Source organism: Drosophila mauritiana, chromosome X, assembly GCF_004382145.1.
Source record: "Drosophila mauritiana strain mau12 chromosome X, ASM438214v1, whole genome shotgun sequence".
Lineage (NCBI taxonomy): Eukaryota > Metazoa > Arthropoda > Insecta > Diptera > Drosophilidae > Drosophila > Drosophila mauritiana.
Genome location: NC_046672.1, coordinates 8,089,264 through 8,103,427, shown reverse-complemented (window position 1 = coordinate 8,103,427; position 14,164 = coordinate 8,089,264). Strand labels below are relative to the sequence as shown.

At 42.7% G+C, this 14,164-nt stretch overlaps 1 protein-coding gene across 1 annotated transcript in view; it reads left to right on the top strand.

The window, feature by feature from the left end:
• Window positions 1-14,164, top strand: part of LOC117147848 (acetylcholine receptor subunit alpha-like) — a 47,951-nt gene that overhangs the window by 10,039 nt on the left and 23,748 nt on the right. Inside the window, exons 2-3 of the mRNA XM_033314924.1 lie at window positions 12,350-12,644; window positions 12,834-13,014. Of these exons, the coding sequence (XP_033170815.1) occupies window positions 12,350-12,644; window positions 12,834-13,014 (476 nt within the window). The remainder of the gene's footprint in view (window positions 1-12,349; window positions 12,645-12,833; window positions 13,015-14,164) is intronic.

Sequence of the window (14,164 nt, the reverse complement as noted above, 5' to 3'; positions counted from 1 at the left end):
CTCACACTTTCCACTCTCCACTCGCCGCTCTCCGCCCTGCTATCTCCCCTCTCCTCCGCCAGCAAAGCCCAAACGCCCGGAGGTCCTGCAGCACGAGTCCTTCCACCCCAGCACCAGCACCAGCACCACCGTCGCATCAAGGTGTCCGTGTCAATGCTAGTGGGCCAGGCAGGATCTGAGGTTACACTGATGCCCGGATGCTGGGTTGGCTGGCCTCCTTGTGGGTGATAGTCGGCACTTTCGAATGACCTGAGGTCCGTGTGGCTGCTGGCTGGTGGGAGAGATTACCGCTTTCCTGCTGCTCGGGGGGTCATTGGTCAGCTACCAGTTTCCAGTTTCAGTTAAGTGGTTGGCCCGAGGAACAATAAAACCCCAAAGGGTCCTGCGGATTTTTGACACGCTATATATGGATGTATCTATATCCGAGTTTCACCGATCGGCGTCAGCTAATGGAACGTTTCACTTGAGGGGCATTTTAATGAATAAAGTTTATAGTTGCGTAATACCTGCTTTGTGTTCGAACGTATTCAATAAGTAAATGATCAACCGCACTGTCTTAAAATGCATTTTTGAATGCCAGCCACTCAGAAATGATAATAGTGTGTCATAAATTCAGCAATTGTATGTTTAACATTATTGGTGCGATTTGTGGCCGCTCGAGGAAACGTTGCATAAATGGGGGTGGGATTTATTAGCCACTAACCGCTGCACTTAGGACCCAACATGCCACAGCCAAGGACTTGTGGTCCTTTTAGCTTCTTTAGCTCCTTTGGCTCCTCGGTCCGGTGCAAATGAAATATGAATAACGCAATAAAAACGTCTTCCCAACGTTGGCGCATGTGTGCGAGTGTGTGTGGCCCAAGAAGTTGTGACATCCGGATACAATTTGCATCCCAACCGCACCACCCACAGCACCACCCGTGCACCACCCATGCACCACCCACTTCCACACATGAATGGCTGCGCATAAAGTGACAGTTACATTTGTCGTTCGCTGCGTGCCCAGTAAACCAAGCAACTGTGCCAGTAACCAGTTGCCAGTAACCATTTGCCAGTTGCCAGTTACCAGTAAGCCAGTCGGTGCACTGAGAGAAAAACTGTAAGGCTATCGAAGGCTGTCAATGCTAAAAGAAGAGCGCAAAAACCTAGGAAATAATGCTCTAAAAGTGAAATGTCATGAATTAATGAACTTGTGATTGCATTCTCAACCGAATTGTATTTTGATTTGAAACATTTATTTTTAAATTTTTTGTTTAATTTTTACGTCTTACAAAAAATGAAAAAAATCATCAAAAAATTGATTTTTTTAAGACCTTTAAAAAATGATATGGATAGCTAATATTGGTTATTGGGAGTAAAAAAATTCAATTCTTTTAGTTCTGCGATCATTTTTAGTCAAGTTATACCCAAAAAACCCATCTTAAATATTGAATTTTTTGACAAAAATTGTTTCTCTCATTTTTTGTAACAAAAATAATCGGTATTTTGAGCAAAACATTGGAAATAATGGCCCAAATATGGAATGTCATACCTCGTTAAGTTTGTTTTTTAAATCCCAAGTGATTTGCATTCAAATTTTTGAATTTTATTTTTTTGCCATTTTTTGCAAATTTTGATGATGTTACCCCTTACAAAAAATGCGAAATTTTGGCCAAAAATTATTTTTTCAAAGTCCTTCCAAAAGTGATAGGGATGGTTAGTATTGGTAATTGGGAGCACAAAACAGTAATACTTTTGATCCTGTGGCCATTTTTAGTCAAGTTATAGTCAAAAAACCCAACTTTAATATTTAATTTTTTAACAAAAATCGTTTCCCTGATTTTTTGTAAAATAAATAATCGGTATTTTGAGCATAACATTGAAAATAATCGCCCAAATATGGAATGTCATATCTCGTTAAATTCGTAACGAAATTCCCTAGCGAACTGTATTCCAACTTCGAAATTGTAATTTTTTGCCATTTTTCGCAAATTTGGATGATGTTACCCCTTACAAAAAATGCGAAAATTTGCCCAAAAATTAATTTTACAAAGTCCTTCCAAAAGTGATACGGATGGTTAGTATTGGTAATTGGGAGTATAAAGATGTAATTATTTTAGCTCTCTGACCATTTTTGGCCAAATTATACACAAAATAGTATTGTAACTATTGAATTTTTGTCAAAAATCGTTCCTCTGACTTTTTGCATAAATTGTTGTTGGCACCTACTTAAGAGCTATTTTTTCGCAGTGCAAAAGCTTTTGCTGCAAACGCATCTGCCAGATACTCAGATACTTTGCTCCTGATACGTCTGATATATATCCAGCAACTCGTTTCTCTCCCTGCATTTTGGCCAGAGATCGGGGAAGGCAAAGAGATAAGGATTGGGCCATGACGTTGATGGTTTTGCATGCGCTTAATGCAATGGGGGTAGCAGAGTTTTGGGCCAGAAGGGCGGAAATGTCACAAAGGGGACAGGGGCGGCGTTAAGTAGTAAAAAAAAGGAGGGTGGGAGGGGGTGGGGTAGGATTACGGAGCGCATGTTAGTGGATTGTCGGTTTCTGCGACGGGTTACGGACTTTACCTTCCGCCATTTGTATTTGTTTATCAAAGCGCGAACTTTTTGCAGCACCCCCATTTTCCTCATCCGAGTTCTGTGCAAATTTGTTACCAGCTGCACTTGAGAGCTTGTATGCGGCTGTATCTGTATCTGTATCAGTATTTGTATCTGTATCTGCATATGTATCTGTGTCAGTGTGGCCTGCAGTTCAATCTTCAGTCCTGTGACGCATTGCATTTTACGGCTTTCAAGCTCGTACATTCACACATGTCCCCATCTTCATCTCCCCAGAGTCTGAATGTTATTACTACATTTGCTAGATATTTTTTTTTTGTACTCTATTTTGTATTATACCAATGTCAGCAGAAACTGCCAGTAGTTGGGACATTCCTAAAGTTCTGCAGCAGCCAGCCTTTGTTGGCATTGGAGATTATGGTTGCTGCATGAATTTGCACAGAAATAGGGGTATATATATACATACATATATGCAGATTAAGATAGCATACTAAAAAAGTTTAATTCTATCATATATTGCAAGGAATCTTCCTTTTTTTTACCAATTTTCCACAGTTATCTTTAAACAAGACGCTGATTTTAGACTTCTTCAGTAGCTTTGTAGCATAGCACTGCTTGGATTTTTATAGCGCCAATTCAATCAAATACCATTTCTAGACACTGATATGACATTTGCCACCTAACCAATCCCAATCTCAACTTGACGATACCCTCGTCCCTTTGCCGTTTGATTGCCAACCGCCAATTGCTCATTTGTCTTCCGCTTATACCTGTTCGTGAGTTGTGGTTGTGTGTGTGTTTGTGTGTGCGGCGTCATTTAAAAGCCACAAAGTGCGCGGCAAACAAATCAATTTGCCATAATCATCAAGTAACCGTAACGACAGCAGCGGATGGCAGTGAAAGTGAGAGAGCTACCAGCAGTAAATGACCCCCCGAAGCCCAGAAACTCAGCTGAACTCCTGACCAACCAACCAGAAAAGGCGACGAGTGAAAAGCTGAATGCGTTGCTGCCGCAATGCAATTACATTCTTAAAAACACTGGCAGAAAAAAATGGTGCTAATAGCTCAAAGTTCATAAGTTTACAAGGTATTCACTATTCACTAAAAAGTAAATAATGTAATAAACGATATGAACGATTTGAGTTAATCTCTAAAAAGCATTAAATATTTTTTATAGTGCATCAGTGGCGCCTTGAATGTGGGGCACGTGAATTGGCCGCTTCCCGTTTGCAAAAGAGAGATGGGCAGAGGGCGTGGGAAAGGGATGGCGAGACACGAATTCGCAATTAAGTGATTTTATGGTCGCGTATTTCAATTTATTGCCAATCGAGCGTTGCCAATCTGCCACCCACGAAAACGACGCTCTTTGAGAGAGATTTTCCCCCCACCACTCTGCTGACATTGACATGTGTGTGTGAGTGTACGGAAAGAGGGGGAGAAGGAAGGAGGGGGAAGAAAAATCGGGGGAAAAGTCGACGAAAAGCCGGGGAAATGCGGGCTCCAACGCAAAGCTTTCTTTCAACATTAAGCGATATTAGATTTATAGCACACACACTCATGCACACACACTCACGCACACACTCGCACACATACATACACGCATACGCACAAATATCGCGTCATCATCATCGCCATCTTTTTAGTGCTGTCGCTGCCGCTGTCAATGGCTGCACTTCCGTTTCCGTTTCAGAACTGCGCTTGTGCGCTAGTGTGTGTGCGTTATCTTGTCAGCGAAAGCGACTCGACTTGATTACGTTGCCATTTGCTTAGAATACACTCGAAACACACGCACACACATGCAGCTTGTACATCAGGGGGATCAGGGGGATATATGTTAGCGAGTAAATGACACTTTTATATCAATTTGCCATGCAGTTTCGCAACACTTTTGATTATATTTTGTGAAAGAACATGCAAAATATGGGTTTCCATAACTAAATCTTTAAATTATGTACGATTCGTGCAATTTGTACATCTGTTCCATTGTTGTTTTCAAACATAAATTGTACATTTAACACACTTAAATGTCTGTTCGCACTTGTAATCCCCAGTGAACCCCAATGAGCTCTGTAAACTTTCGACATAACACATGCACCCGCCTTTTCCCAAAGTTGCCTTCCGCATTGAAGTGGATGCAATCGGATTATTATATCACAAAGAATGGAGCCAGTGTGTGGACCCCAGGGGCAAATGAGACCTCATTAAAAACTAACTTCGCAAATATTAGCACAGCTTAGTGCAAGCAAAGTGAAGCGAAAGTTTTGCCAATATTTTGACAACCAATATAGCTTCCAAAACAAATGGACAAATGAGTTGAACTTTTTGTAAAACTGTGAGGATAATACAGCTAATTCCGCATAAGTATTGTTAACTGGAAATTGAATGCTCCAATTGAGGAAATCGTTTGAGAGAGAGCGTTTCATTTCTTAAACATTAATTTTGTAAACCATTTGAGGTCCTTCGTCCTTTGTGCTCGCTATGGCATTCCATTGTGCCAAAGTAATCAGCTTTCGTTTGCCTTCCAGCCAAGTGAGCTAGATATGTGAAAACGAAAGTGGAGGCGGGGGCCAAAGGTTAGGTTAGCACACACATACATAAATGCTAAAAATGTTGCATGCTATCCCTGCGTGTCAATGATGCCAACAACGCACACACACGTAGAAACATTCGGGTTTACTGGAGGGGCAAAGCAAACAGGGCGTGGCCGACTCCCACCAATTTCGATAAAGCCAAAGAACAGCGGATTTCAGCGTTCGCATACACTTACTACTTTTGCTACTAAATAAAAAGAAGGAATATATATTAGAGGCAACCATTTTTCTTATTACTTGTAAAAGTTCACTTGCCAAATGCAAATAATTAAATATATTATGATTTTCCCAGAGAGCACATGCCATTTAAAGTGTGCTCGTTAGAAATGCGTTAGCAGCAGTGCCCTTCCACACTCCAGTTTTCCCATTTTCCCGCTTTCCGTTTTGGAGTGTGCGTGTCGGCGACATTTCCTACTTCCTGCTTCCGTTTTCCGCCGCTTTCCCAAGTTCCTTACACCACCGAAATCCGATCTGGCCCCCGCAACTCCGACTACTTTGGATCGTTGTTCCTTTTATATTTTTTCGGCACTTGGCCATCGTAGGGAAGTCCCGATTCGTTTTGACACATTGCCATTGCCAGATGGCATTAAAGGCTAGGTTGCCGGGGGCTAGTGGTAATTCCTGTTCCTTTTTTGACGCATGGCCATAAAAAATGATGATGGGGATCATGCACGTGCTCTACGCTCAATTCATCAGGTTGCAACACCTACAAAACGAATGAAATTCGGTATTTCCAAATGCCTGGATGTATTGGGTGTTTGTGTGTGTGTGTGCGTACGTGTGTGTGTTTGTGTGTGTGGGCTAGTTGATGGGCATCGCCTGACACTTGGCAAAAATATTGCCATTTAAGCTTCGGACGCAGCGTTTACGCCCCTGACAGGACCAGCAAGGATATGACGATGACTGGCGGAGGAAAAGCTTGGAAAGTGGCGTGAAGAGTGGGCAAGTGAAGAAGCGGAGCAGTGGAAGCGGAGCTGGTGGGGCAACTGGCGCAGGGTGTCAGTTAGTGAATGATTGCATTCGTTTGCATTTGATGGCCATGTAATTGGTCATATCACCGAGAATATATCAAACAGGATGCCCCAAATTCCACACGGAATGCAGGCAAGTGCAGTGGGGCAATGGAAAAGTGGGTAAAGCCATCGCAAAAATGGGTGCAAACAATCCATGCGTCCGCTGGAAATGGATATAAATTCGTTGGACAGTTTGCATATAACAAAAAAAATTAACAACCAAACTCTTCATTTTAGTTGAAATTTAAACTTAAAGCCAAGATAGAAACATTATAAAATGGCTGTGGCTGTACTAAAACGTAACTGAAAAAAACTTCCTCTTTTGGCAAATATTTTAATTAAGCTCTGTGCTTGAATTTAAATACAACCATTTATTTTTCCATGACTTTATATGCTTACCAAAAAGCGAGAAGCCTTCTGGAATACGCAAAAGCACACACATGTGGCTTGGTCAGCACTTTCATTTAGTTTTTTTTTTCCTTAAACCGTTTTATGCTGTGCCATCTTCGTGGGTCACTTGCTCTGGCCCCCAACAAAAAAAAACAACAAGAGAGATTGCTTTAGACAAGTTCCACGACTATCAGATACCCTAGTTTGAGCTAGTGTGAATGCGAACGCGAAATTTCATCATTTTGCTGGGATATCTGGCATAAAATTATGAAAAATAGAGTGGGCGTGGCAGAAGTATATACAGTATATGATCCTGATCAAGAATATATGTATATAGAATCTGATTCATCTAGATCTTATAGTTGCCGTGATCTCGACGTTCATACGGACAGGCGGACATGTCCAGATTGATTCTGATCAAGAATTGATATACTTTACTGGTCAAAAACTTTGCCTGTTACATAAATTTGAACGAATCTAGTATACCCTTTCACTGTACGAGTAATGGGTATAAAAATGTTATAAAAAAGGGGGCACGACTAACAAAATTATTCATATTATATTTACACAGTGGCTGTCTGCTTCGCTTTGCCCGTTTTTCCTGCGTATTTTCATCTGCAATCTGTTTCTTTCTTTTCGCAATTTTTTGTTGCACGCTTTTATTGGTGGAATATGTGGAACGTGTGCGTGTTGCCCCATGTGCGTGCCACCTGCAAATGCCGCTGGCCAAAAGGGTGGATGGGAAATCACTAGCGATTGCGGGTTAACAAAACGCGGCCAGTTTGTCACCCACATTCGAAATTCCCACATTGGTCATTCACATTGTTTGGCTGCGACCCTTAACCCGCTGCAAACCGCCTTTTCTGCGAGCGAATGTTTTATTATTCATACGCCCCGTTGGCCCGCGACTGCAGCTGCACTTTGCAGTTGCCCCCAAAAAGTTTGGACTTCTCTCTGCTTTTTTTCGCGGATTTCACTGCAAAGTTCAACCATCCGATAAACACGATCAGATCGGACGTGAATCAGCCCAGTTTATCATTTTTGCGAAGTTGAATCAAAGGAAAACTGACAGCAGCAATAAAATGGGAAAACTTTTCAACATTTTTGATGTCCTGTGCATTTAAGAGGTAGTAAATAATATGTTTTTTAATTTTGTTAAATATATTTAGTGGCTTAAGGAGTAGATTTAGTTTTACAAAGTAGTTGCAAACCTGCATCAAGTATACGCCGCGTTGACTTGGCGCTCTCCCTCCATCTCTCTCTCTCTCTATCTCTCTCTATCTCTCTAATTATCCAGCTTAACCGACGCCTTTAATTAGCCACTGCCAAAAGGGGCGTGGCAAGGGATGCAGAAGCCTCTGATAACTGGGGGAATTTCGCAAGTGGCTGTCATGGCGGAAAGTTTCCTCGATGTGCCGCAGAGAATTTCGCTCAAATATATTTATATATTCCGCAGGAAAACTCCGTTCGAAGCAGCTGCAATGCCACCCACACCGTTCACCTGTTTTTCCGCTTTCCTACAATTCTTTTTCAACTTCGCCTCGCTTTTTTCAGCTCCCTTTTTCTATTTCTGGCTTTTCTTTTTTTTTTTTTTGCTTACTCAACTGCAAAAGGCGAATGCAATTTTTGTGTAAACAACGCCATAAATTCCAATGGAACTAAACAACAAAACGTTTGGCATTGGCAGACAAGGCCGCTGGCAAAGACGAGGGGAAAGTGAGGGGGAAAAACGAGGGGGGGCGCTGTGGAAAAGCGGAAAAGCAGGGCGGCTTCAATAGCCCAAGAAAGAGCTGAAATTATCATGAAAACGCTGCTTGGGTTATTCGCTTATTCTTTGTTGAAGTTGGTTTTGGTTGAGCGCTGCAAATTTACACGCAATTATTGTGAATGAATGAACAGCGAAAGGAAATGCCCACTGGAAAATGTATTTCCCTGTTAAATTTAAGCTGCCATTTGTCGGCTTTATTTTCATAGGTTTTCCAGCTCGACGAATGGGAACTATAGGTGTTTAGCTTTTCACAAAGGAAACTACGACATCAATTGTATTTATGAATTAATGATTAGGATGTATATTTCCTCTTTTGGTTTGTGTATTATGAAGCTCAATTTACAACACATTTGTTGGTCAACTCATTCAGGGATTTGCTCACAGCCCGACGACTTACAGCTGCGAATCGCACTGTCCTTGTGCTCACTTATTCATTAATATTGTCGCCACAGAAACAAAGGTTCGGGAGTAAACTAATCAGAAGTTCATGGCACACTTGTGTGTGTTGTTGGTGTGGAAACACCAACTGAATGGAGCAGAGCAAACTGGAAATAATTATTTAGGAGCCAGAAACACGGTCGGAAAATGCTGGCTTCTGCTGGAAGTGCGAAAAACAAAGGGGGTGCAAACTCATACTCGTACAGGAAAATTGCATTTGGTCGGTGGCCAACGAGCACTGTGCTTTAATTAGAAGTCGAGGTCAGTGGAGAGAGTCTCCGATTCAGATTACTCCGTTTTGAATTCCAAATGCCAAATGCCAAATTCCGAATTCCAAATTCCAAATTTCAAGTTCCAAAAACCGAAGTGCACATAGTTATTCGAAATGAAGTCGAGCCATTCGAATGGAAATTTAATTGCCCTCCGGTCTTATCAATTAACTGCAAGCGAAAGGCCAAATGAGAAAGTAACTTCGGTTTTATATTTTAGGACACAAAACACGGCTGGCTAAATACCAAACAAATTTATTTACAAATGTTTCGGCACTGACAAAAATATGTGAGATCTACATGTTACTTTAATGTTACATATTAAATTAGTAATAGTAGTGAGAAAACTTTAAACTGAGGCAGGTTGGTATTTGTTTCTTAAATGTTTGAATACATTTTGTTTCAAAATAAGCAGCACTTTTCTTTCAGTGCAGCCATAGTCATGTACACTTGTTTATGTGTGTTCATTTCTGTGTGTGCTTTTGACAATAAACACATTTACAAGTGCGGGGAAAAAACACGCAAAGCAATCATAAAATGTGCTTTTTTGGCTACCTTAATGTGATTGTCATGCACACACACATGCATACGGCAGTCGATTAACACCCACACAGGCAAAAGCAGCAATATAAAGCATACGCCGCGTATGACAGGCCCAAGTTGAGCCCAACAAAAGCGGTTGCCGCAAAGGTCCGTTTAACTTAACGTTTCCCACGCGAGCCACAATCCATATGCGACTGTGTGTGTGTGTGTGTGTGTGTGTGTATGAGTGCGGTACACACACACACTGGCACACTCGCACACCCACACAGTGTCGCATAAAAGTCTCACACCTTGCCAAATAAATGGGTGAGTGTACACTCTTGAAAAATTAACAAAGAAACTCAGAAACTTTCCTAAAGAGCTAAAATAAATATTTAAATAGCTTAAGGTTTATACCATATTTCAACTATTTTATTTGAAGATTACATTTTGTAGCCAAAACTTCTAATCCATGGATAAATTCCCTTAAAGTTTAGCCCATCTTTTTATAAGTGTACTCGGAATTCCGAATCCAGCAGCCATGTGCTGGCCAAATTACTTGACGCCGTCTAACGGCCTCAAGGCTCGTTTAAGATGTTTAGGCCAACCGCAATAGGTGGCCAAAAGTGAGTAAACCAGATGGTAATGCCACTGGAACTGGCTGTCCCAAAAATGGAATAGGTCAATGCCAGCCAAGTAGGTCTGCGTACAAAGATGATACAATATTCCGCTTCTCTGTATAAGTTTAATGTTAAATATCCATTTAAACATTATATTGTTTAGTAAGACAGAAGAATACTTAGTTACACATTAAATACTTCTTAGAAGCTGTATTAAAACTGTTTGCCAAGTTTAATAGCAATAAATTCTGCATTACCGCAGGCAAATTTCTCTCTGCTTGATTTGTGATGTTCGACTGCATTATTTTGCCATTATAATTTTATATTAGCTGACGTTCAATTAAGCCATCACAGATTAAATTGATAATTTATATTCGTTTCATTCGTTTGTTTGTCAAGCGAACGAAATTAGGAGCACCTAAACCCTAAATTGGCCACAATGATGCCTGCTGCCTGGCAGCATAACGATTCGGGATTAGCTTTATGCCATTAACATTGTTCGATGCCGATTCCCATTCCGATTCCCCATTCCCCACTCCTCCCTTCCCATTCCCCATTCCGCAAATTCCCGGAAGACATGGAGCATACAGCATTATATATGCTCGCATTATGGTCATTGTGCTGCTGCCCATCGTCGTCGCCTCCCTTCGACAAAGTCAATTAATGTGCGGGACATTAAATTAATGATATACGCCGATAGCCACGCCCTCCGCCCTCCGCCTTGACCATTGTGACCGGCTAATCTGGCTGGGTCGCTCAGCTAATTAGCTTTCCGTCCGGAACCTTGGCTTTGCTTGCCCTTTGGAAAAACGATTGGAGTATATAGTACAATACGTATGGGTGCAAAACATCATGCAGAGCGGATAATGTGGATGGGAAATCTTTTAATTGATTTATTTTCGCATTGTCTGCGACTTTGGACAACATCTCCATTTCAATCCGCAGCCGGCAACTATTTTAATGCGCTTAGAGCCCCAGAGACAGGCATTTTTATGCCCCCGATGTTACATAGTAATGATAAGCTGATTAGCGCAAGCCTCGCATAATGACATTGGCGACATTTTACAGCTGCCCTATCGCCCCACAGCCCCACTCGTACTATATACAGAATGAATGTGTATATCCATTTCCATTGCCGGCTGGCTCCCTTTCATTGCGATTCGAAATCAGCTGCAGACTGCTGCCGATCCGAGCCAGACTAAGCCAACGCCGCGGGCGGATGGCTGTCGCCCCCAGGCGAGGATGCCAATCAGGCTCTGCTGCTGATGCTCCTTGCTTTGCATGTCAAACTACACTGGGAGAAGTTAACGAAAGCTTATTATGCTAACTGATAACGGGGATATAGCAAGGATATAGAAGCGGTGCTGCCCGCTTTTCGCCCAGTGCACAGTGGCTGGAGTTAGTGGAGCGGAGCGGAGGAGGAGCAGCAACAATGGAGGCCAACGCCTGACTGAGCCATTGGCCACCCGCCTCGCTGAACGCTGTCGCTCGGCGAGTCCCGCTGCCCGCCCGACCTCTGACCCAGATCCTGTTGTCCTGCCAGCGCTTTGGCCATTTGCTCTTTGCTGGTGGTGGTGCCACGTTGTTGCTGGTGTTGCTGGTGTTGCTGGTGTTGCTGGTGTCGCTGGCATTGACGGCGCATTAACTCATTTCCTGCATCATTAAGGGGCACCTGCAATTTTCGCACATTTACGCCACAGACGTGGCCAGGATGTAGGCACATCCCCCCAGCGCTCCCTTAATCAATTTAGACGCAGGACTCCACTTAGCTGCGCTTTGACTGACAGAGAAGCTGCGAAATGATATCGCGCATGAATTTGGTAGATTTATATGTAAAATTTCTAGCTATAACTGCAAGCAGGAGATAATATATTAATTCTAAGAAAAATATTACGCATACGACACGTTGGCCCATATACATATATAGTAGTATTGCATATGCAATCCATAATGCTGGCATTTCTAGGTGTGGAAATCGAGAATGCTTAATAAGCTAGAATAGTTGGAATAGCCTCGGGTGATTTGAGTTCGAATCGGAAAAGTTTCCACTCCGGAAGCACTCACCACCATCTATGTACATACTTATATACGCACACACAGCTCCTCGACCATTTGATGACCCACTTTGATGGCACTTATCCTTATCCGCCTCTTATCCTTTTACTTCCACTTTTTTATCCGCAGGCAGCACAGCGAATCCGGATGCGAAACGATTGTACGACGATTTGCTGAGCAACTACAACAAACTGGTACGACCGGTGGTCAATGTGACGGACGCGCTGACCGTTCGCATCAAGCTGAAGCTATCGCAACTGATCGATGTCAACCTAAAGAACCAGATCATGACCACCAACCTGTGGGTGGAGCAGTCCTGGTACGACTACAAGCTCAAGTGGGAGCCCAAGGAGTACGGCGGCGTCGAGATGCTCCACGTGCCCTCCGATCACATCTGGCGTCCGGACATCGTCCTCTACAACAAGTGAGTTGCTCATCATGGGTTATAACTACTTCACTGGCTTTAGAACCTTCTAAACCTTCATGATTTCTATGGCATGTTTAATTTTTAATAATATTTACTAACCGATGCCAAAGGGTTTTTTGTTAACTTGTGATTAATTCACTTAACTTGTTATGTAGCCAATGTATTATAAACTGATGAACTTTCCAGCGCCGACGGCAACTTCGAGGTGACGCTGGCCACCAAGGCCACGTTGAATTACACAGGACGCGTCGAGTGGCGACCGCCGGCGATTTACAAGAGCTCCTGCGAAATCGACGTGGAGTACTTTCCCTTCGACGAGCAGACCTGCGTCATGAAGTTCGGCAGCTGGACATACGATGGATTTCAGGTGGGCACAACTAGTATCCATATATGCTATAATAAGTTGCTGAGCTGATGCTTTAAACAGCTGAGTTTTGCAATTTTATACCAGGTAGATCGTTACTTTAACCAGGTATATCTTGAGCTTAGCAACTTTATGTTCACCGCGAACCCATTTCGTTGGCTACGAAGGTTTCAATTTCGCATTTGGAAACAAATCTTTGATGTCCCTTTTATGTGCACCGCAAATTTGGCTGGCGGCTCCTTGACACAGAGAGAGAGAGATAGAGGGAGATCCTTGCGCATCCTTTTTGCATCCCCGCATGGCCCCGCACACGTGATCCAATTTAAACCACACACAAATGAAAGTTTTGTCGGCCGTCTGGCCTTTGGCTAATTGGTTTATAAATCTGTGGCAAGTGTTCGAGTCGCAGCAGGACATATATCAGGCAGATATATGTACATATGTATGTATGTATGTGTGTTGCCATTAAAGGTTGTGCCAGTGGACCAAAAAGCTCCTTATCTCAACCCATTTCCCAGTCCACATTTCCCATTCCCCGGTGACTATCTCATTTACACATTTACAAATTGCTCACCTGGCGCTCCTTTTTGGGCGTCTCTGAGCCCGGTTTAGTGGTCATAAACCGGAATACGGTCATAATTCCTTTTTGGAATACTGGCATGGAATTTCTCACGTTTTATGGTCACAAAACACAGCGGCAACAAAGAAGGAGACGGCTGCCAGGCAAATGGGTTTGGAATAGACCGACAAACAGACAGACAGACAGAAGCTTCATAAAAACGTCTCCAGTGGTTTTGGCCAGCGGTTTGAGGACCCAAATACCAAGGACGAGGAATGAACTGGGTATCTGGAATCCAGGGCACAGGACACCGAACGCAGGACACTAAGGCAGCTTGACACCTGCCCGGCAAATCGGCAAATGTCGGCGACTGGCGGTCGCAGGCCGCGTTACCTCGTAAAATTCCCTGCACCACACAAAAATGCAAGCCTAGGCGGGCGTACACTGAGAGAAATTCGAAATCAAATCAAGAAATTGGGTATTTGAGATAATGAAAGCCAAAGATGCCACACAAATCCAAAGAGAGAATCCAAATCAGTTCTAAACAACGAATTAATCATAATAATGAATGCAGCATTTTCTTCATATTTTCAA